Source organism: Phocoena sinus, chromosome 2 (genome assembly GCF_008692025.1).
Source record: "Phocoena sinus isolate mPhoSin1 chromosome 2, mPhoSin1.pri, whole genome shotgun sequence".
Classification (NCBI taxonomy): Eukaryota; Metazoa; Chordata; class Mammalia; order Artiodactyla; family Phocoenidae; genus Phocoena; species Phocoena sinus.
Window position 1 is genome coordinate 146,539,527 of NC_045764.1, and position 24,844 is coordinate 146,564,370.

Sequence of the window (24,844 nt, forward strand, 5' to 3'; positions counted from 1 at the left end):
CATATTTAAAGTGATGAAAGGGAAAAACCTACAACCAAGATTGCTCTACCCAGCAAGGATCCCATTCAGATTTGACGGAGAAATTAAAACCTGTACAGACAAGCAAAAGCTAAGAGAATTCAGCACCACCAAACGAGCTTTACAACAAAGGCTAAAGGAACTTCTCTAGGCAGGAAACACAAGAGAAGGAAAAGACCTGCAATAACAAACCCCCCAAAATTAAGAAAATGCTAATAGGAACATACATATCGATAATTACCTTAAATGTAAATGGATTAAATGATCCAACCAAAAGACATAGACTGTCTGAATGGATACAAAAACAAGACCCGTATATATGCTGTCTACAAGAGACCCATTTCAGACCTAGGGACACATAGAGACTGAAAGTGAGGGGATGGAAAAAGATATTCCATGCAAATGGAAATCAAAAGAAAGCTGGAATAGCAATTCTCCTATCAGACAAATACACTTTAAAATCAAGACTATTACAAGAGACAAAGAAGGACACTGCATAAAGATCAAGGGACCAATCCAAGAAGAAGATATAACAATTGTAAATATTTATGCATGCAATATAGGAGCACCTCAATATATAGGGCAAATGCTAACAGCCATAAAGGGGGAAATCGACAGTAAACAAAAATAGTAGGGGACTTTAACACCCCACTTTCACCAATGGACAGATCCTCCAAAATGAAAATAAATAAGGAAACACAAGCTTTAAATATCACATTAAACAAATGGACTTAATTGATATCTACAGGACATCCCATCAAAAACCAGCAGAATACACTTTCTTCTCAAGTGCTCATGGAACATTCTCCAGGATGGCTCATAACTTTGGTCACAAATCAAGCCTTGGTAAATTTAAAAAACTGAAATCTTATCAAGTATCTTTTCTGACCACAATGCTATGAGACTAGATATCAATTACAGGAAAAAAAATCTGTAAAAAATACAAACACATGGAGGCTAAACAATACAGTACTTAATAACCAAGAGATCACTGAAGAAATCAAAGAGAAAATCAAAAAATACCTAGAAAAAAATGACAATGAAAATACGATGACCCAAAACCCATGGGATGCAACAAAAGCAGTTCTAAGAGGGAAGTTTATAGCAATACAATCCTACCTCAAGAAGCGAGAAACTTCTCAAATAAACAACCTAAACTTACACTTAAGGCAATTAGAGAAAAAGAACAAAAACCCCCAAAGTTAGCAGAAGGAAAGAAATCATAAAGATCAGATCAGAAATAAATGAAAAAGAAATGAGGACACAATAGCAAAGATCAATAAAACTAAAAGCTGGTTCTTTAAGAAGATAAACAAAATTGATAAACCATTAGCCAGACTCATCAAGAAAAAAAGAGAGAAGACTCAAATCAATAGAATTAGAAATGAAAAAGAAGTAATAACTGACACTGCAGAAATACAAAAGATCATGAGAGATTGTTACAAGCAACACTATGCCAATAAAATGGAAAACCTGGAAGAAATGACAAATTCTTAGAAAAGCACAAACTTCCGAGACTGAACCAGGAAGAAACAGAAAATATAAACAGACCAATTACAAACACTGAAATTGAAACTGTGATTAAAAATCTTCCAACAAACAAAAGCCCAGGACCAGATGGCTTCACAGGCGAATTCTATCAAACATTTAGAGAAGAGCTAACACCTATCCTTCTCAAACTCTTCCAAAATATAGCAGAGGGAGGAACACTCACCAACTCATTCTATGAGGCCACCATCACCCTGATACCAAAACCAGACACAGATGTCACAAAGAAAGAAAACTACAGGCCAATATCACTGATGAACATATATGCAAAAATCCTCAACAAAATACTAGCAAACAGAATCCAACAGCACATTAAAAGGATCATACACCATGATCAAGTGGGGTTTATCCCAGGAATGCAAGGATTCTTCAATATATGCAAATCAATCAATGTGATACACCATATTAACAAATTGAAGGATAAAAACCATATGATCATCTCAATAGGTGCAGAAAAATCTTTCGACAAAATTCAACATCCATTTATGATAAAAACCCTCCATAAAGTAGGCATAGAGAGGACTTACCTCAACATAATAAAGGCCATATATGACAAACCCACAGCCAACATCATTCTCAATGGTGAAAAACTGAAACCATTTCCACGAAGATCATGAACAAGACAAGGTTGCCCACTCTCACCACTATTATACAACATAGTTTTGGAAGTTTTAGCGACAGCAATCAAAGAAGAAAAAGAAATAAAATGAATCCAAATCAGAAAAGAAGTAAAACTGTCACTTGCAGATGACATGATATTTTACATAGAGAATCCTAAAGGTGTTACCAGAAAACTCCTAGAGCTAATCAATGAATTTGGTAAAGTAGCAGGACACAAAATTAATGCACAGAAATCTCTTCCATTCCTATACACTAACAATGAAAGATCAGAAAGAGAAATTAAGGAAACAATCCCATTCACCACTACAACAAAAAGAATAAAATACTTAGGAATAAATCTACCTAGGGAGGTAAAAAGCCTTTACTCAGAAAACTATAGGACACTGATGAAAGAAATCAAAGATGATACAAACAGATGGAGAGATATACCATGTTCTTGGATTGGAAAAATCAATATTGTGAAAATGACTATACTACCCAAAGCAATCTACAGATTCAATGCAATCCCTATCAAACTACCAATGGCATTTTTCACAGAACTAGAACAAAGCATTTCACAATTTGTATGGAAACACAAAAGACCCCGAATAGCCAAAGCAATCTTGAGAAAGAAAAACGGAGCTGGAGGAATCAGGCTCCCAGACTTCAGACTATACTACAAAGTTACAGTAATCAAGACCATATGGTACTGGCACAAAAACAGAAATGTAGATCAACGGAACAGGACAGACAGCCCAGAGCTAAACCCATGCACATATGGTCACTTTATCTTTTCTTTCTTTCTTTTTTTTTTGTGGTACACGGGCCTCTCACTGTTGTGGCCTCTCCCATTGTGGAGCACAGGCTCCAGATGCGCAGGCTCAACGGCCATGGCTCATGGGTCTAGCCGCTCTGCGGCATGTGGGATCTTCCCGGGCCAGGGCACGAACCCGTGTTCCCTGTATTGGCAGGGGGACTCTCAACCACTGCACCACCAGGGAAGCCCTGGTCACTTTATCTTTGATAGAGGAGGCAAGAATATACAATGGAGAAAAGACAGCCTCTTCAATAAGTGGTGCTGAGTAAACTGGATAGCTATATGTAAAAGAATGAAATTACAACACTTCCTAACATCATACACAAAGATAAACTCAAAATGGATTAAAGACCTAAATGTAAGGCCAGACACTATAAATCTCTTAGAGGAAAACATAGGCAGAACACCCTATGACATAAATCACAAGATACTTTTTGACCCACCTCCTAGAGAAATGGAAATAAAAACAAAAATAAACAAATGGGACCTAATGAAACTTAAAAGCTTATGCACAGCAAAGGAAACCGTAAACAAGATGAAAAGACAACCCGAATGGGAGAAAATATTTGCTAATGAAGCAACTGACAAAGGATTAATCTCCAAAATATACAAGCAGCTCTATATCAAAAAAACAAACAACCCAATCAAAAAATGGATGGAATACCTAAATAGACATTTCTCCAAAGAAGATATACAGATTGCCAACAAACACATGAAAAGATGCTCAACATCACTAATCATTAGAGAAATGCAAATCAAAACTACAATGAGGTATCACCTCACACCAGTCCGAATGGCCACCATCAAAAAATCTACAAACAACAAATGCTGGAGAGGGTGTGGAGAAAAGCAAACCCTCTTGCACTGTTGGTGGGAATGTACATTGATACAGCCACTATAGAGAACAGTATGGAGGTTCCTTAAAAAACTAAAAATAGAACTACCATATGACATAGCAATCCCACTACTGGGCATATAACCTGAGAACACTATAATTCAAAAAGAGTCATGTACCACAATGTTCATTGCAGCACTATTTACAATAGCCAGGACATGGAACCACCCTAAATGTCCATGAACAGATGAATGGATAAAGAAGATGTGGCACATATATACAAGGAATAGTACTCAGCCATAAAAAGAAACGAAACTGAGTTATTTGTAGTGAGGTGGGTGGACCTAGATTCTGTCATACAGAGTGAAGTAAATCAGAAAGAGAAAAAAAAATACCATATGCTAACACATTTATATGGAATCTAAAAAAAAATGATTCTGATGAACCTAGGGGCAGGACAGGAATAAAGATGACAACATAGAGAATGGACTTGAGGACATGGGGAGTGGGAAGTGTAAGCTGGGATGAAGTGAGAGAGTGGCATGGGCATATATACACTACCAAACGTAAAATAGATAGCTAGTGGGAAGCAGCCACATTGCACAGGGAGATCAGCTCGGTGCTGTGGGACCACCTAGTGTGGTGGGATATGGAGGGTGGGAGGGAGATGCAAAAGGGAGGGGATATGGGGATATATGTATAGATATAGCTGATTCACTTCGTTATACAGCACAAAGTAACACAACATTGTAAAGCAATTATACTCCAATAAAGATGTTAAAAAAATTAAAAAGAAAATAAAAACAGTAGTGGGGAAAAAAAGAGACTGAGGCTTTCACTGAAGGTGGTTTGAACTTATCTGGGCCATTACGTGACTCATATCACCTTTCAATCATCTTTTCTTCCTGTTTCCTCAGGTTATGATCTCCCAATGTCCAGTGTAGCATCTCATTTATTTCTAGAGTGATTAAACTTCTGGAGGCTTAGAAGTCTGAGATCAGAGTGCCATCATGGTTGGGTTCTGGTGAGAGCTGTCTTCAGGGTTGCAGGCTGCTGAATTCTCCTTGTATCTTCTCATGGCTTAAAGAGACTTGTGTGTGTGTGTGTGTCCCATAAGAAGTTTATTGTGTCTTCAAGACCCTACAATGTAGACTCTTCTCCCAGAGAAGGGTCTTTCAGAGACAGGGACCCATTATCCATATGAGTTGCTCATTTGTCATTTTCATAAACAGCTGGGATCCTCCTCTTGTATTTCTTAACCTCCTGGATTCCCCATATTACACATGATAAAACACTACAAATGGCAACGTGATGTGAAGGATGGACACCCAAGTGCAGTGCAGTGTGTTGAGGATGCACTTGTTGAAACACTGCAGTAAGCGTGCTGCTGGAAAAGGGGAACAAGGTCATCATGTGCTGCATCCCCATCAGATTCCCAGACTTGCAGCAGACCATGATCACAGTGGTGCCTGAGTCATCTCACCCACTACGGTTGTGGGAAGCCACCTCCTTTTTTTTTTTTTTTTTTAGTATTTTCTTTTCCACTTCCAAGGTAATCAAGGCAGAAGAAAAGAGAACTTACTGTCTTATCAGAGAGTAGAAGGTATTTTGTTGAATAATATAAAGAGTTAACAGTCTGGCACTGTGTCACCTTAAACATGAAAGGATGTTGTAATGAGACATATTGAATATTCCAGTAAAACTATTGTGATGATAGTCCCTCTGCTAAAAGACCCCCACATTTTTTTCAAATTAAATCATAAACAGTATTTGAGTATTGATATCTTTATTCCCATTTTACCAAAAAGAAAACAAAGAACATGAACAATTTATCTACTAGTCAGAAAAAAAAGGTTTATAACTAAAAAAGAAAAACAAAAACAAATCTTTACTCTCTAAGAGCTGTTGATTGCTGAAATCACTTAAATTAGAGATCTCAGTGGAATTTTAGCAGTAAATAAAGTAATTCCTATACATGTTCATATGGAGACAAAAGGCAGCTGCTCCAATTTACTGATTCTCTTTTGAAATTGTTTTTTGTATAAAAAATTTTTAATTTTGTTACAGTCAAATATGTCAATCTAATGTTCTTTTATATTTACTGGGTTTTATATTTTCGCTTGAGATAACTTTGAGATAATCCTTTTTATTTTCTGGGATTATGTTGACTTCAGTTTTCATGCTTAAATTTGGAAGTTATTTTGCTATAAAAAATTAAATAGAAATCCAACCATATGTTTTTTCAAATGGCTAGCCAGTTAGCCCAATACACTTTACTGAATAAGTCATTGTTCACTGCTTTAGTGGTAAATTAAGATTCGGTATTATATTTTAAAGTTAATTTGTTAGAGTCATATTATTTTCCTTGCAAATTTTTACAAGAAGCTGTAACTTTTGCAATATTTCTAATTTGAGGAAAAGCTGCATTGTGATTTTATGTTGGCTGAGTTAATTAGGGCTGAGTACGTCAATTATATCAAGATTAGTGGATAAAATTAACCTCCTTATAACAAACATAGAGTCTTACCTACTCTCTAAATTTGGGTTCCCCAAAAAGCATGTGCTGAGACCAGGGTTTAGGTGGAGTTAGTTTATTTGGGAAGCACAAAAAAAAGTATATTATGAGCAAGTTTCCACTGTGGGCTACTGGAGCCATTCCCTGTGGACTCTTTAAGTCATGTGAAACACACCTTGGAATATTCCTCCATGGTGTAGGAGAAAGCTGTCAGGAAAAGAAGTGAGATACAGCATTTGAAATAGGAAACTGTCAGAGAATGGAAACTGTCTCCTGCAGCTGCCAGTGAACTTAGGTGGAACAGGGAGATGTAGAGTGGACCATCATATACTGTACCCAGATTCTCTAGAAAATAGATGTTGAGGCAAGGATTAAATGCATATGTATCTTCTGTAGTATGGTGACAATTCCTATACAGACTAGTGGCTTCCTACTTTACAGGAGTGTATTTGGCCCATCCATGGAGCAGGCTGGGAGCAAAAAGGAGTGAATACATCTGGAAGCAACTCTTAACCAATGAGAAATGTTTTGCGAATAAATCTCACAGTTTCCGCAGTCCTCGTGGGACAATTCTGAGGTATCTGACAGTGTCTCTCAGAGAGTCCACAGTAGAATTGTGTCCTAGTTGTTCATGTGGTCACTCACCCATTAATGTATGCTTGATTTGCTTTTATCCCTTTCCTGTCTCAGTTTCCCACTCCTTTACCATGCACTCAAATCTTGGAATTTCATCCCAAATAAACTGCTCATACTCAAATTCTTGTCTCAAGGTCCATTTCTAACAGTTGATACAAGAAGTGTTCCTTCAAAGAAGGATCCATAAGATGTGAGATTTTAGAATTGGATCAGTTACTTAGATTGCGACTAGAACACATAGTCCAGCCAGTAGAAACTAGTGTGCAGTAACATTGTAAACTAAGACTCTCACTTGTGGTGTGCTGGGATGAGGTACAGACAGAAGTAGTGCCCTGGATTATACATTATTCCTAGTATCTGAATTAGAAATGCAAGAATTATGAGGTTAGTTAACTAGTGAAGAAGCCATGAAGAAAGAAAATTACAGGTTCAGGTTAAAAAACGTGGGTGTGGTGTGACTGTCCCAAGACCTCTTTGACAATGTTTACAGAGAATCTCATCCTACAGACTGTACTGAAAATAATACCCAAGATTTGTCATAAATGTGCAGAATTATAAAGATCACGGGGTTTAGATGTCTGGTATGTTTCCCTATGTAAAAATCAAAGGTCCTATTAGAGGAGAATTGTTATCCTAAGATTTTGGATGAGGACATCTGAGGGGATGCATTTGAAAACTTGAATTGTGAGGTTTTCTTGAACACTCTGGGCCAGGAGAACTCATTCCTTAACCCTTGCTAGAAGAGAGCAGTCTCTCATTGCCTGGAGACCATGCTTCACCAAAGACTACGCTTACCCTCCTGAAGATCTGTCCAATTTCCCCTCATAGCATCTAGACCTATAACTAGGGTCAGTCCTCCAAGTGGCCCAAGTGGGGCTGTACAGTTCTTAGTATGAGAGGAACTGGATCCTTTCTCAAGAGAACATAGGGAACTGGCTAACATATACCATTAGAAGCCAGGAGGATATATACAGGAATATATCCTGAGGATACTGGATCAGGAGAAATAGAATATAAGATTATATAGGGGAAAGCTTTTACTTGTTAAATTTTTTATATTTCATTAATGTGTCATTCATTCTTCCATGAACGCTATAGATTTTAGCCTAATGAAATATCTTTTTCCAGTACTTCTAATTGTCCATGCTCTTATTTCTATTCATGTTTCATTAAAAAAATTTTTTATTGGAGTATAGTTGATTTATAATGTTGTATTAGTTTCAGATGTAGAGCAAAGTGAATCAGTTATACATATACATATAACCACTCTTTTTTTAGATTCTTTTTCCATATAGGCCATCACAGAGTATTGAGTAGAGTTCCCTGTGCTATACAGTAGGTTCTTATTAGTTATCTATTTTATATGTAATACTGTGTATATGTCAATCTCAATCTCCCAATTTATCCCTCTCCACACTTATCCCCTGGTAACCATAAGTTTGTTTCCTACATCTGTGACTCTACTTCTATTTTGTAAATAAGTTCATTTGTACCCCCTCTTTTTTATATTCCACATATAAGTGATATCATATGATATTTGTCTGTGTCTGACTTACTTCACTCAGTATGACAATCTCTAGGTCCATCCATGTTGCTGAAAATGGCATTATTTCATTCTTTTTTTATTGCTGAGTAATGTTCCATTGTATATATGTACCACATCTTCTTTATCCATTCCTCTGTTGATGGCCATTTAGGATGCTTCCATGTCCTGGTTATTGTAAATAGTGCTTCAATGAAAATTGGGGTGCATGTATGTTTTCGAATTATGGTTTTCTCAGGGTATATGCCCAGGAGTGGGATTCCTGGGTCATATGGTAGTTCTAGTTTTAGTTTTTTAAGAAACCTCCATACTGTTCTCCATGGCGTCTGTACCAATTTACATTCCCCCCAGCGGTGTAGGAGGTGATACCTCACTGTAGTTTCGATTTGCATTTTCTAATAATTAGTGACATTGAGCATCTTTTCACGTGCTTGTTGGCCATCTGTATGTCTTCTTTGGAGAAATGCTTATTTAGATCTTCCCCCCATTTTTTTGATTGAGTTATTTGCTTTTTTGATATTGAGCTGCATGAGCTGTTTGTATACTTTGGAGATTAATCCCTTGTCAGCTGCTTTATTTGCAAATATTTTCTCCTAGTCTGAGGGTTGTCCTTATATAGGGAAAAGCTTTTAAATAAGGAAGTTCTTAGGACTTAACATTCCTGCAAGGATGCCCAGAGCTTATCCTCATGTGCTGCTGGAATTATTGCATCTTCATGACTTGGAAATGTTGGTGGACTATAATAATTGAGGTGGAAATGCTAGAACTACTTTGGCAGTTAAGTGAATTTGGGGGTCAGAATATTCAGGGAAGAAGGCTTGTTAGGAAATGGATTTACTACAAATGACCAGAGAAATCACTGCTGACCCTGTTTATCTGGAGGTCCTAGAAGACACTATCTTCACTCAAGCTGTAAGAAATTCACTTGTCAGAGGAAAGCAGGCATCATTGGGACCTCAGTGGTAGCTGTCTTTGTAGGTCAGATATGATGGCTTACAATAATAGTAGCAAAAAGGAGACAGCCCTTAACTAAAAACAACGGTGGACATAATTACTGTAATGGGCAATAAGACTGTAATTGCAAACATTGGGCCCTGACATAAGTGTATTTGATGCTATCTCTAATAGATTTTGGTTCTCCTAGGGATGAGATAGCTGGGCAGGTAATGAGGGCATTTATTACCTTACACAGCCAAAAAAAGATCAAAAGCTGGTGATCAATAGACCAATGAAACTTCTGCAATGGGCATCTCTTGTCCAGTTTTCAGACCGAAGTCAGAATATCACCGATCTTTTATTGCCAATTAAAGGAGAGACCAGGTATTTTTTAGGAAGGACCCTGAAATGTCATCACAAATATATAAAAAAAAATTCCCCTGACTTGTTCCCCCAACAGGACCTTGTTTCCCAAAGGGGCATGTTCGTCAAATGGATACACATGTACCAGAGTAACCACTCAATGGGGAAAGAGGGAATACTCAGACTATCAGATGCAAGGTCTGACCTGACACAGATACCACAGAAACCAAAATGCCTCATGAAGGAGACCATATAAAAAATAAAATCCTGATCCAACGGCATCTCACAATGGGTCCAATGGGCCCATGAACCCATTCTGTGGTAATTTCCCTGGGTCCTGAGTGCCTAAACTCAGAAGCTGACAGTATCCTCAAAGTGGTTCTTTGGTCTATGGAGTAAAAGTTATAGTGGAAGGAAATACCGAGTAAGAGGACCTGAAAATTTTCCCCACACCCATGCACCTCCAGCCAAAATAGTAAAACAGAAGGACTAATACATCATGAGTGAAAGAGAAGATCACTAATGACTTAAAGGTTGAAGAGTGGTGATCCACATCACATTCTCATTTAATTTACTGCTTTTCTGCTGCAAAGATCAAATAAGTCTTGGTGAATTACCATAAACTTACCCAAGTAGAGGCCTCAAACATGCATAGCGTGCTGGGTATATTAACTTTACTGGAAGAGATCAGCACAGTATCTGGCACATGATATATACCCATTGATCTGACGGATACATTATTTTCAGTCTCTATCAGGAAGGAAGATCAAAAGCAGTTAGCATTCTCTTGGGATGGAAAGCAGTATACATTCAAAATCTCACTTCAAGGCTATGTTAACCCTTCTCTTCTCTGCCACAATATAGCTTAAAAATAATTTGATCATCTTGACACTCCTCAGAACATCACACTTGTCCACTATATTATGGTATCAGGTTAATCAAGGGAATCCCCATAAGGTTACCAGCTGAATTTTCAGCAGAAACTCTTCAGGCCACAAGGGAGTGGCATGATATACTTAAAGTGATGAAAAAGAAAAAGCTACAACCAAGATGACTGTACCCAGCAAGGATCTCATTCAGATTCGATGGAGAAATCAAAAGCTTTTCATACAAGCAAGAGCTAAGAGAATTCAGCACCACCAAACCAGTTTTACAACAGTGCTGAAGGAACTTCTCTAGGTGTGAAACACAAGAGAAGAAAAAGGCCCACAGAAACAAACCCAAAACAATTAAGAAAATGGTAATAGGAACATACATATCGATAATAACCTTGAGTGTAAATGGAGTAAATGTTCTGAACAAAAGACACAGGCTGGCTGAATAGATACAGAAACAAGACCCATATATATGTTGTCTACAAGAGACCCACTTCAGACCTAGGGACACATACAGACTGAAAGCAAGGGGGTGGAAAAAGATATTCCATGCAAATGGAAATCAAAAGAATGCTGGAGTAGCAATACTCATATCAGATAAAATAGACTTTAAAATAAATACTGTTACAAGAGATAAGGAAGAACAATACATAATGGTCAAGGGATCAATCCAAGAAGAAGATATGACAATTATAAATATTTATGCACCCAACATAGGAGCATCTCAATACATAAGGCAAATGCTAACAACCATAAAAGGGGAAATTGACAGTAACACAGTAATAGTGGGGGACTTTCTAACACCCCACTTACACCAATGGACAGATCATCCAAAAAGAAAATAAATAAGGAAACACAGCTTTAAATGACACAATAGATCAGATAGATTTAATTGATATTTATAGGACATTCCATCCAAAAACAGCAGATTACACTTTCTTCTCAAGTGCTCATGGAACATTCTCCAGGATAGATCACATCTTGGGTCACAAATCAAGCCTCGGAAAATTTAAGAAGTTGAAATTATATCAAGCATCTTTTCTGACCAAAATGCTATGAGATTGGAAATCAATTACAGGAAAAAAGGAAAAAAGCTGTAAAAAACACAAATACATGGAGGCTAAACAGTGCAGTACTAAATAACCAAGAGATCACTGAAGAAATCAAAGAGGAAATCAAAAATTACGTATAAACAAGTGAAAACAAAAACACAACAACCCAAAACCTATGGGATGCAGCAAAAGCAGTTCTAAGAGGGAAGTTTATAGCAATTCAATCTTACCTCAAGAAACAAGAAAAATCTCTAACCTTACACCTAAAGCAACTAGAGAAAGAAGAGCAAAGAAAGCCCAAAGTCAGTAGAAGGAAAGAAATCATAAAGATCAGAGCAGAAATAAATGAAATAGAAATGAAGAAAACAATAGCAAAGATAAAAAAAACTAAACATTGGTTCTTTGAGAAGATAAACAAAATTGATAAGCCTATAGCCAGACTCATTAAGAAAAAAAGAGAGAGGATGCAAATCAATAAAATTAGAAATGAAAAAGGAGAAATCACAACTGACACTGCAGAAATACAAAGGATTATAATAGACTACTACAAACAACTATATGCCAGTAAAATGGACAACCATGAAGAAACGGACAAATTCTTGGAAAGGTACAATTTTCCAAGACTGAACCAGGAAGAATTAGAAAATACAAAAAGACATATCGCAAAATGAAATTTAAACTGTAATTAAAAATCTTCCAACAAACAGAGTCCAGGACCAGATGGCTTCGCAGGTGAATTCTATCAAATATTTAGAGAAGAGATAGCACCTATCCTTCTCAAACTCTTCCAAAATATTGCAGAGGGAAGAACACTCCAAAATTCATTCTATGAAGTCACCATCACCCTGATACCAAAACCAGACAAAGATATCACAAAAAAAGAAAAGTACAGACCAGTATCACTGATGAACATAGATGCAAAAATCTTCAACAAAATACTAGCAAACAGAATCCAACAGCACATTATAAGGATCATACACCATGATCAAGTGGGATTTATCCCAGGAATGCAAGGATTCTTCAATATATGCAAATCAAACAATGTAAAACACCATATTAACAAATTAAGGAATAAAAACCATATGATCATCTCAATAGATGCAAAAAAGATTTTCACAAAATTCAACACCAATTTATGATAAAATGTCTCCAGAAAATGGGCATAGAGGGAACCTACCTCAACATAATAAAGTGCATATATGAGAAACCCACAGCAAACATCATGCTCAATGGTGAAAAACTGAAAGTATTTCCACTAAGATCAGGACCAAGACAAGGATGCCCACTCTCGCCACTCTTATTCAACATAGTTTTGGAAGTCCTAGCCATGACAATCAGAGAAGAAAAAGAAATAAAAGGAATCCAAATTAGAAAAGAAGAAGTAAAACTGTCACTGTTTGCAAATGACATGATACTATACATAGAAAATCCTAAAGATGCAACTGGAAAACTTCTAGAACTAATCAATGAATTTGGTAAGGTTGCAGGATACAAAATCAATGCACAGAAATCTCTGGCATTCCTATACACTAATGACAAAAAATCAGAAAGAGAAATTAAGGAAATAATCCCATTTACCATCTCAACAAAAAGAATAAATACCTGGGAATAAACCTACCTAAGGAGGCAAAATACTTGTACTCAGAGAACTATAAAACACTGATGAAAGAAATCAAAGATGACATAAACAGATGGAGAAATATACCATGTTCTTGGATTGGAAGAATCAATATTGTGAAAATGACTATATTACCCAAAGCAATCTACAGATTCAATGCAATTCCTATCAAACTACCAATGGTATTCTTCATGGAATTAGAACAAAAGATGTTACAATCTGTATGGAAAAACAAAAGACCTTGAATAGCCAAAGCAATCTTGAGAAAGAAAAATGGAACTGGAGGAATCAGGCTCCCTGACTTCAAACTATACTACAAAGCTACAGTAATGAAGACAGTATGGTGCTGATACAAAAACAAAAATATAGATCAATGGTACAGAATAGAAAGCCCAGAGATAAACCCACACACATATGGCCACCTAATTTATGACAAAGGAGGTAAAAACATACGATGGAGAAAAGACAGCTTCTTCAATAAGTGGTGCTGGGAAAACTGGACAGCTACATGTAAAAGTATGAAATTAGAACACTCCCTAACACCATGCACAAAAATAAACTCAAAATGGATTAAAGACCTAAATGTAAGGCTGGACACTATAAAACTCTTAGAGGAAAACATAGGAAGAACACTCTTTGATATAAATCATAGCAAGATCTTTTTTGACTCACCTCCTAGAGTAATGAAAATAAAAACAAATGGGACCTAATGAAACTTAAAAGGCTTTGCACAGCAAAGGAACCCACAAAGAAGACAAAAAGACCGCTCTCTGAATGGGAGAAAACATTTGCAAATGAAGCAGTGGACAAAGGATTAATCTCCAAAATATACCAAGAGCTCATGCAGCTCAATGTCAAAAACAACAAACAACCTAATTAAAAAATGGGTGGGGGGCTTCCCTGGTGGCACAGTGGTTGAGAGTCCGCCTGCTGATGCAGGGGACACGGATTCGTGCCCCGGTCGGGGAGGATCCCACATGCCGCGGAGAGGCTGGGCCTGTGAGCCATGGCTGCTGAGCCTGCACGTCCGGAGCCTGTGCTCCGCAACGGGAGAGGCCACAACAGTGAGAGGCCCACGTACCGCAAAAAAAAAAAAGGGTGGAAGACCTAAATAGATATTTCACCAAAGAAGACGTACAGATGACCAAGAGGCACATGAAAAGATGCTCAACATCACTAATTGTTAGAGAAATGCAAATCAAAACTACAATGATGTATCACCTCACACTGGTCAGAATGGCCATCACCAAAAAACCTACAGCAATAAATGCTAGAGAGGGTTTGGATAAAAGAGAACACCTTTGCACTGTTGGTGGGAATGTAAATTGATACAGCCATTATGGAGAACAGTATGGAGGTTCCTTAATAAACTAAAAATAGAACTACCATAGGACCCAGCAATTCACTACTGGGTATATACCCAAAGAAAACCACAACTCAAAAGGACACATGTATCCCAATGTTCATCACAGCACTATTTACAATAGCCACGACATGGAAACAACCCTAATGTTCAAACAACAGATGAATGGATAAAGAAGACGTGGTACATATATATAACGGAATATTACTCATTCATATAAAGGAACAAAATTGGGTCATTTGTAGAGATGTGGATGGACCTAGAGTCTGTTATACAGAGTGAAGTAAGCCAGAAAGAGAAAAACAAATATCATATATTAACACTTATATGTGGAATCTAGAAAAATGGTAGAGATGAACCTACTTTTAGGGCAGGAATAGAGACATAGATATAGAGAATGGACATGTGCACACATTGGGGGAAGGGGAAGGTGGGACTAATTGGGAGATTAGGTTGCCATAAATACACTACCATATATAAAATAGCTAGTGGGAACTTGCTGTATAGCACAGGGAGCTCAGCTCGGTGCTCTGTGATGACTTAAAAGTGTGGGATGGGGGGTAGGAGGGAGGTCCAAGAGGGAGGGAATATAAGTATACATATAGCTGATTCACTTCATTGTACAGCAGAACTAACACAACATTGTAAAGCAATTTTACTCCAATAAAAAAATAATAATAAATGTTAGCTACACAAACACTAATCATAAGAAAGTACAGTTGATAAATTGACACCAGAAAAAGTTGACTTCAGGACAAAAAAATTACTACCAGAGATTGAGAGGGACATTTTGCAATGATAAAAAAGGTCACTTTATCAAGAAACATAACAGTCCTAACTGTATAGGTGCATAATAATAAAAACACAATAAACATAAAGCTTAAAACTGGCAAATTAAAAGGAGAAATAAACAAGGCCATTATAAGTGATATGATGATTTCAACACTCCTTTCTCACTAATTGATAGAACAAGTAGAATATCAATAAAGATATAGAAGACTTGAACAGAAGTATCAACCAATTTGACTTATGTGATATTAGGAAACATTCTACCCAACAATAGGAGAATACACGTTCTTTTCAAGTGCACATGGAACATTTACTATGCTGGTCTATGAAATAAGTCTCTGGAAATTTAAGAGGTTTAAAATTATTCACAGAATGTTCTCTGAACAAAATGTACATAACTTAGAAAACAATAAAAAAAATTTAGGAAACTCACCCAAATATTCCGACATTAATCAACATTAATCAACACACCTTTAAATAACTTGTGGGTAACAGGGCAAATCATGAGGGAAATTAGACAATATTTGAACTGAATGAAAATAAGCTTACTACGTATCTAGATTTATATATTTAAATAAATTTATATATTTATATATATAAATAAATATATAAATTTATATATTTAAATATTCAAATAAAATATATTTTAAAAATATTTAAATATTTAAATATTCAAATAAAATATAGAATATGTAGTATATAGAATATGTAGTATATAGAATATGTAGTATATAGAATATTGCCTATTCTAGGATTTCATATAATTTAAAGAGTATGCATTCTTTTGAGAATTGCTTCTTCCACTCAGCATATTTTTGGAGGTTCATCCATTCTACCTATTCATGAAGTCTCTGTAGTTTTGTCATAAGAAAAGACATACACATCAATGGGACAGGATAGGGGGTCCAGAAAGAGATCCATGCATACATACTCTATTGATTTTATGGCAAATTTACCAAAGTAATTCACGAGGAAATGAAAGTTATTGACTCTGGCATAACTGAATATCCTTTTTTGGACTTTATTATTACTACTTTAAATTAAAATATAGTTGATTTACAATGTTATTAGTTTCAGCTGTAGAATATAGTGACAATATTTTTATAGATTATACTCCATTTAGAGTTATTATAAAATAGTGGATATATTCCTTGTGCTTTACATTACATCCTTGTATGTTACACATCCTTGTATCTTATTAATTTTATACCTAGTAGTTTGTACCTCTTAATCCCCTTCCTCTGTTTTTCCCCTCTTCTCACCCCTCCCCTCACTGGTAACCACTACTTTGTTCTCTGTATCAATGAGTCAGTTTCTGTTTTGTTATATTCATTCGTTTTATTTTTTTGATTTCACATTTAAGTGAAAATATACAGTATTTGTTAGGTTGCTTCCGTATCTTTGTCATTGTAAATACTTCTGCTATGAACATTGGGGTACATATATCTTTTCAAATTAGTGCTTTAATTTTCTTTGGATATATACCCAGGAGTGAAATTTCTGATCATATGGTAGTTCTATTTTTACTTTTTTGAGGAACCTCCATACAGCTTTCCACAGTCGCTGTAACACTTTACCATCAACAGAGTACCAGGGTTCCCATTTCTCCACATCCTTGCCAACATTTGTTATTTGTGGTCTTTTTGATGAAAGCTATTCTGAGAGGTGTGAGGTCTTATTGCATGGTGATTTTGATTTGTAGTTCCCTGATCATTAGTGATGCTGAGCATTTTTCATGTGCCTGCTGGCCATCTGCATGTCTTCTTTGGAAAAATGTCTCTTCAGGTCTTCTGCCCATTCTTTAATTGGGTTGTTTATTTGTTTGTTTTTTATATTGAGTGGTATGAGCTGTTTACATATTTTGGATATTAACCCCTTATCAAATATATCATTTGTAAATATCTTCTCCCATTCAGTAGATTGTTTGTTCATTTTGTTGATGGTTTCTTTACTGTGCAAAAGCTTTTAAGTTTAATTAGATCCCATTTGTGTGTTTTTACTTTTAGTAAAAGTTAGTTGCTTTAAAAGAAAACAACAGATTTCTTTTGTTTCTTTTGCCTGAGGAGACAGATCCAAATTAAAATTTATTTTTAAGACTTATATAAAAATGTGTACTGCCTATGTTTTCTTCAAGGAGTTTAATGGTTTCCAGTCTTACATTTAGGTCTTTAATCCATTTTGAGTTTATTTTTGTATATGATGTGAGGAAATGTTCTCATTTCAATATTTTACATGTAGCTGTCTAGCTTTCCCAGCACCTCTTTTGAACAGACTGTCTTTTCCTCAATGTATATTTGTGTCTTCTTTGTTGTAGACTGTGACAGTTTGCTTCTGGGCCCTCTATTCTGTTCCATTGATCTATATTTCTGTTTTTGTGCCAGTACCATACTGTTTTGATTACTGTAGCTTTGTAGTACTCTCTGAAGTCTGGAATGGTGATTCCTCCAGCTATGTTCTTTTTTTTCTCAAGATTGTGTTGTCTCTTCAGGCTCTTTTATGGTCCCATATGAATTTTAGGAGTATTTGTTCTAGTTCTGTGAAAAATGTCATGAGTATTTTGAAAGGAATTGCATTAAATATGTAGATTGCTTTGGGTAATATGGCCATTTTAATATTAATTCTCCCAATCCAGGGACACAGGCTATCTTTCCATTTCTTTGTATCATCTTCAATTTCCTTCATCAGTGTTTTATGGTTTTCAGAGCACAGGTCTTACAATGCCTTGGTTAAGTTTAATAGGTATTTTATTCTTTATGGTGTAATTTTAAACAAGATTGTTTTCTTGCTCTGTCTTTATGATAGTTCATTATTAGTGTGTAGAAAAGCAACAGATTTCTGTGCATTAATCTTGTATCCTATAACTTTACTGAATTTATTGATTAGTTCTAATCATTTTTTGGTGGAGACTTTAGGATTTTCTCCATATATTACCATGTCACCTGCAAATAGTGACAGTTTACTATTTTCTTTCCAATTTGGATAAATTCTATTTCTTTTTCTTGTCTGATTGCTGTGGCTAGGACTTGCAATAATATGTTAAATACAATAGAAATGGTGAGAGTGGGTATCCCTGTCTTGTTCCTGATTTTAAAGGAAAAGCTTCACCATTGAGTATGATGTTAGTGTCGGTTTGTCATAGAGGGCCTTTACTATGTTGAGATATGTTCCCTCTATACCCAACTTGATGAAAGTTTTTGTCTTTAATGGGTGTTGAATTTTGTCAAATGCTTTTTCTGTGTCTATCGAGATGATCATGTGATTTTTTATCCTTCTTTTTGTTAATGTGGCATATGACAATGATTTTTTTCAAATGTTGAATCATCCTTGCATCTCTGAAATAAATCCCACTTGATCATGGTATTTAATCTTTTTTACATATTGTCAAATTCAGTTTGCTAATATTTTGTTGAGGAGTTTTGCATCTATATTCATCAGAGATATTGGCCTGTAATATGGCCTGTTTTTGGAGTATCTTTGGTTTTGGTGTCAGGGTAATGGTGCCCTCATAGAATAAATCTGGTAGTGTTTAGTCCTCTTTAATTTTGGGGAATAATTTGAGAAGGATAGGTATTAATTCTTTATTCGTTTGGTAGAATTCCCCTGTGATGGCTTCAAGTGCTGGACTTTTGTTTGCTGGGAGTTTCTGGATTACTAAGTCAATTTCACTGTTAGTGATTAGTCTGTTCAGATTATCTTTTTCTTCCTGATTGCTTCTTGGAACATTGTATGTTTCTAGAAATGTATTCATGTCTTCTAGATTGTCCAATTTGTTGGCATATAACTGTTCATAGTATTCTCTTATGATTGAGTTTCTGTGATATTGGTTGTAATTTCTCCACTTTTATTTCTTATTTTGTTTATTTGGGTCCTCTCTCTTCTTTTTTAACATCTTTATTGGAGTATAATTGCTTTTAGTTTCATTGATCTTTTTATTGTTGTTTCTTTCTTTCTTTTGGTCTCTATTTTATTTATTTCCTCTCTGATCTTTATTGGTTCCTTCCTTTTGCTGACTTTGGGCCTTGTTCTTTTCTAATTCCTTTAGATGGTAGACTAGGATGGTTATCTGAGATTTTTCTTGTTTCTTGTGGTAGGCCTGTATCACTATAAACTTCCCTCTTCGAATTGCTTTTACTGAATCCCATAGACTTTTGAAAGTTATGATTTCATTTTCATTTGACGTGAGGTATTTTCTGAACTTCTATTTAATTTCTTCATTGACACATTGCATTTTTAGTGGCTTATTTTTTTTTTTTTAGTTTTCATGTGTTTGTGTTTTTCCCATTTTTCTTCCTGTAATTGATTTCTTGTTTCATACCATTGTAGTTGGAAAAATGCCTGATATAATTTCTATCCTCTTAAATTTGTTGAGACTGGTGGCCTAGCGTGTGATCTATCCCAGAGAACTTTCTATATGCACTTGAAAAGAATGTGTATTCTGCTGATTTTTTTAAACATCTTTATTGGAGTATAATTGCTTTACAATGGTGTGTTAGTTTCTGCTTTATAACGAAGTGAATCAGTTATACATATACCTATGTCCCCATATCTCTTCCCTCTTGCATCTCCTTCCCTCCCACCATCCCTATCCAACCCATCTAGGTGGTCACAAAGCACTGAGCTGATCTCCCTGTGCTATGCAGCTGCTTCCCACTAGCTATCTATTTTACGTTTGGTAGTGTATATATGTCCATGCCACTCTCTCACTTTGTCCCAGCCTACCCTTGCTCCTCCCCATATCCTCAAGTCCATTGTCTAGTAGGTCAGCATCTTTATTCCCATCTTGCCCCTAGGTTCTTCATGACCTTTTTTTTTTTTTTTTTTGGTTCTATATACATGTGTTAGCATACGGTATGTGTTTTTCTCTTTCTGACTTACTTCACTCTGTATGACAGGCTCTAGGTCCATCCACCTCACTACAAATAACTCAGTTTCATTCCTTTTTATGGCTGAGTGATATTCCATTGTATATATGTGCCACATCTTCTTTATCCATTCATCTGTTGATAGACACTTTGGTTGCTTCCATGTCCTTGCTATTGTAAATAGAGCTGCAATGAACATTGTGGTACATGACTCTTTTTGAATTATGGTTTTCTCAGAGTATATGCCCAGTAGTGGGATTGCTGGGTCGTACGGTAGTTCTATTTTTAGTTTTTTAAGGAACCTCCATACTGTTCTCCATAGTAGCTGTATCAATTTACATTCCCACCAACAGTGCAAGAGGGTTCCCTTTCTCCACACCCTCTCCAGCATTTATTGTTTGTAGATTTTTTGATGATGGCCATTCTGACTGGTGTGAGATGAGAGCTCATTGTAGTTTTGATTTGCATTTCTCTAATGATTAATGATGTTGAGCATTCTTTGATATGTCTGTTGGCAATCTGTATATCTTCTTTGGAGAAATGTCTGTTTAGGTCTTCTGCCCATTTTGGGATTGGGTTGTTTGTTGTTTTAATGTTGAGCTGTGTAAGCTGCTTGTAAATTTTGGAGATTAATCCTTTGTCAGCTGCTTCATTTGCAAATATTTTCTTCCATTCCGAGGGTTGTCTTTTCGTCTTGTTTATGGTTTCCTTTGCTGTGCAAAAGCTTTTAAGTTTCATTAGGTCCCATTTTTTAATTTTTGTTTTTCTTTCCATTTCTCTAGGAGGTGGGTCAAAAAGGATCTTGCTGTGATTTATGTCATAGTGTTCTGCCTATATTTTCCTCTAAGAGTTTGATGGTGTCTGGCCTTACATTTATGCCTTTAGTCCACTTTGAGTTTATTTTTGTGTATGGTGTTATGGAGTGTTCTGATTTCATTCTTTTACATGTAGCTGTCCAGTTTTCCCAGCACCACTTATTGAAGAGGCTGTCTTTTCTCCATCTGCTGATTTTGGATGGAATTTCCTTTAGACATGTATTAAGTGCAGCTGGTCTAATTTGTCATTTAAGAGCACTGTTTCCTTATTGATTTTCTGTCTGGATGATCTGTCCCTTGATTTAAGCAGGGTGTTAAAAGTCCCTTACTTTTTTTTTTTTTTTTTTTTTTTTTTGCAGTACGGGGGCCTCTCACTGCTGTGGCCTCTCCCGTTGCGGAGCACATGCTCTGGACACACAGGCTCAGTGGCCATGGCTCATGGGCCCAGCCGCTCCGTGGCATGTGGGATCCTCCCGGACCGGGGCATGAACCTGTGTCCCCTGGATCAGCAGGCGGACTCTCAACCACTGTGCCACCAGGAAAGCCCAAAAGTCCCTTACTATTAATGTACTATTTTCAGTTTCTCCCTTTATGTTTTTTTTTTTTTTTTTTTTTTTTTATGCGTTACGCGGGCCTCTCACTGCTGTGGCCTCTCCCGTTGCGGAGGACAGGCTCCGGACGCGCAGGCCCAGCGGCCATGGCTCACGGGCCCAGCCGCTCCGCGGCACGTGGGATCCTCCCAGACCGGGGCACGAAACCGCGTCCCCTGCATCGGCAGGCGGACTCTCAACCACTGCGCCACCAGGGAAGCCCTCCCTTTATGTCTTTTAATATTTGCTTTATATATTTAGGTGCTCTCATTTATTTGCATATATATTAACGAATATTATAGCCTCTTCTTGTATTGCTATTCTTTGTATATATAATGCTATTCTTTGTCTTTTATTACAGGCTTTGCTTTAAAGTCAACTTTGTCTGATATGAATATTATTACCCCAGGTTTCTTTTCATTTCTATTTGCATGAAATATCTTTTTCCATCCCCTCGCTTTCAGTCTGTGTGTGTCTTAGCTCTGAAGTGTGTCTCTTGTAGGTGGCATATAGATGGGTCTTGTTTTTTTTATCCAATCAGCTACCCTATGTCTTTTGATTGAAGCACCTAGTCCACTGACATTCTAAGTGATTACTGATAGGTATGTACTTATTGCCATTTTGTTGCTTAATGATTGTTTTGTAGTTTTTCTATGTTCTTTTCTTCTTGTTGTTGTTTGATGATTTTCCTTAGTGATATGCTTGTGTTCCTTTTTCTTTAGTTTTATATATCTATTGTAGATTTTTAAAAAATTGAAGTATAGTTGATTTACAATGTTGTATTAGTTTCTAGTATACAATAAAATGATTTGTATATATATATTTGTATATATATATACATGTATATATATATATTTTCAGATTCTTTTCATTATGTTATTACAAGATACTGAATATAGTTCCCTGTGCTATACAGTAGGACCTTGTTGTTTATCTATTTTATATATAGTAGTGTGTATCTGTTAATCCCAAACTCCAACTTTATCCCTTCTCCCCCTTTCCCCTTTGATAACCATAAGTTTATTTGTCTGGGAGTCTGTTTCTGTTTCGCAAAAAAGTTCATTTCTATCATTATCTTATTTTATTTTAATTTTTAAAATTTATTTATTTATTTATTTATGCTTTTTTTTTTTTTTTTTTTTTGTGATACGCCGGTCTCTCACTGTTGTGGCCTCTCCCGTTGCGGAGCACAGGCTCCGGACGCACAGGCTCAGCGGCCATGGCTCACGGGCCCAGCCGCTCCGCGGCATGTGGGATCTTCCCGGACCGGGGCACGAACCCGTGTCCCCTGCATTGGCAGGCGGACTCTCAACCACTGCGCCACCAGGGAAGCCCTAAAATTTATTTATTTATTTATTTTGGCTGCGTTGGGTCTTCATTGCTGTGTGCAGGCTTTCTCTAATTGTGGTGAGGGGTTATGGTGAGGGGGAGCTACTCTTCATTGCAGTGCATGGGCTTCTCATTGAGGTGGCTTCTCTTGTTGTGAAACATGGGCTCTAGGTGCACAGGCTTCAGTAATTGTGGCACGTTGGCGCAGTAGTTGTGGTTCACGGGTTCTAGAGCGCAGGCTCAGTAGTTGTGGTGCACCTGCTTAGTTGGTCTTCAGCGTTTGGGATCTTCCCAGGCCAGGGCTCGAACCTGTGTCCCCTGCATTAGCAAGTGGATTCTTAACCACTGCACCACCTGGGAAGTCCCCTGTATCATTATTTTAGATGCGCATTTAAGTGATATCATATGATATTTGTGTTTCCCTATCTGACTTACTTCATTTAGAATGATAATCTCAAGGTCCACCCACGTTGCTGCCAATGGCATTATTTCATTCTTTTTTATGGCTGAGCAATATTCAATTATATATATAATGGAATATTTTATATATATGCTTATATCCATTCATTCTTCTTTATCCATTCACCTGTTGATGGACACTTAGGTTGCTTACATGTCTTGGCTACTGGAAATAGTGCTGCTATGAAAATTGGGGTGCATGTATCTTTTCAAATTAGAGTTTTCATCTTTTCTGGATATATGCCCAGGAGTGGGATTGCTGGATCATATGGTAACTCTACTTTTAGTTTTTTAAGGAACCTCCATATTGTTTTCTAAAGTGGCTGTACCAATTTGGAAACTTTGTAGACTTTTTGATGATGGCCATTCTGACTGGTGTGAGGTGATACCTCAGTGTAGTTTTGATTCACATTTCTCTAATAATTAGTGATGTTGAGCATCTTTTCATGTGCCCATTGGCCATCTGTATGTCTTCTTTGGAGAAATGTCCATTTAGGTCTTCTGTCCATTTTATTTTTATTGGGTTGTTTGTTTTTTTGTTATTGAGCTGTATAAGCTATTTGTATATTTTTTGAAAATAAGCCCTTGTCGTTCATGTTGTTTGCAAATATTTTCTCCCATTCCATAAGTTGTCTTTTCATTTTGTTTATGGTTTCCTTCACTGTGCAAGAGCTTATAAGTTTGATTAGGTGCCATTTGTTTATTTGTAGGTTTTTGATTTGTGGTTACCATGGGGTTCAATATACTATTACATCTACTTGTTTTAAACTGATAGTCATTTAAGTTCAAACACACTCTAAAGGATCTACAGTTTTTACTCCCCTCCCCAAGGTTTTGAAATTAGGTGAAACGGTTAAACTGTCTTGTGTTTTACATCTTTATACCTGCCCCTTAATTGTTTACTGTGTCATAGTTGATTTAAAAATTTTTGTATTTTAAACTTTGCACTAGCTTATTTAAGTGGTTGATTCACAGCCTTCAGTATATGTTTGCCTTTACTAATGGAATTTTTCTTTTCTAAAAATTCTTACTTCTTGTTGTAGCCTTTCCTTTTCCACCTAAATAAGACCCGTTAACACCTCTTGTAGGGTTGGTTTAGTGCTGGTGTACTCTTTTAGTTTTGCTTGTCTGAGAAGTTCTTTATCTCCTTCAATTCTGAATGTTAACCTTGCTGGATAGAGAATCCTAGGTTGCAGATTTTCCTCTTTCAGCACTTTAAATATATCATGCCACTCCCTTCTGGCCTATGAAATTTCTGCTGAAAATTCAGCTGATAGCCTT

At 36.5% G+C, this 24,844-nt stretch overlaps 1 protein-coding gene across 1 annotated transcript in view; it reads right to left on the reverse strand.

Annotated features, from left to right (window-relative positions):
* Positions 1-5,857: 5,857 nt before the first annotated feature.
* The window catches only part of MED6 (mediator complex subunit 6), a 94,651-nt gene continuing 75,664 nt past the window's right edge, over positions 5,858-24,844 (reverse strand). Inside the window, exon 7 of the mRNA XM_032622021.1 lies at positions 5,858-10,561. Coding sequence (XP_032477912.1) covers positions 10,499-10,561 — 63 coding nt within the window. The 3' untranslated portion in view covers positions 5,858-10,498. The remainder of the gene's footprint in view (positions 10,562-24,844) is intronic.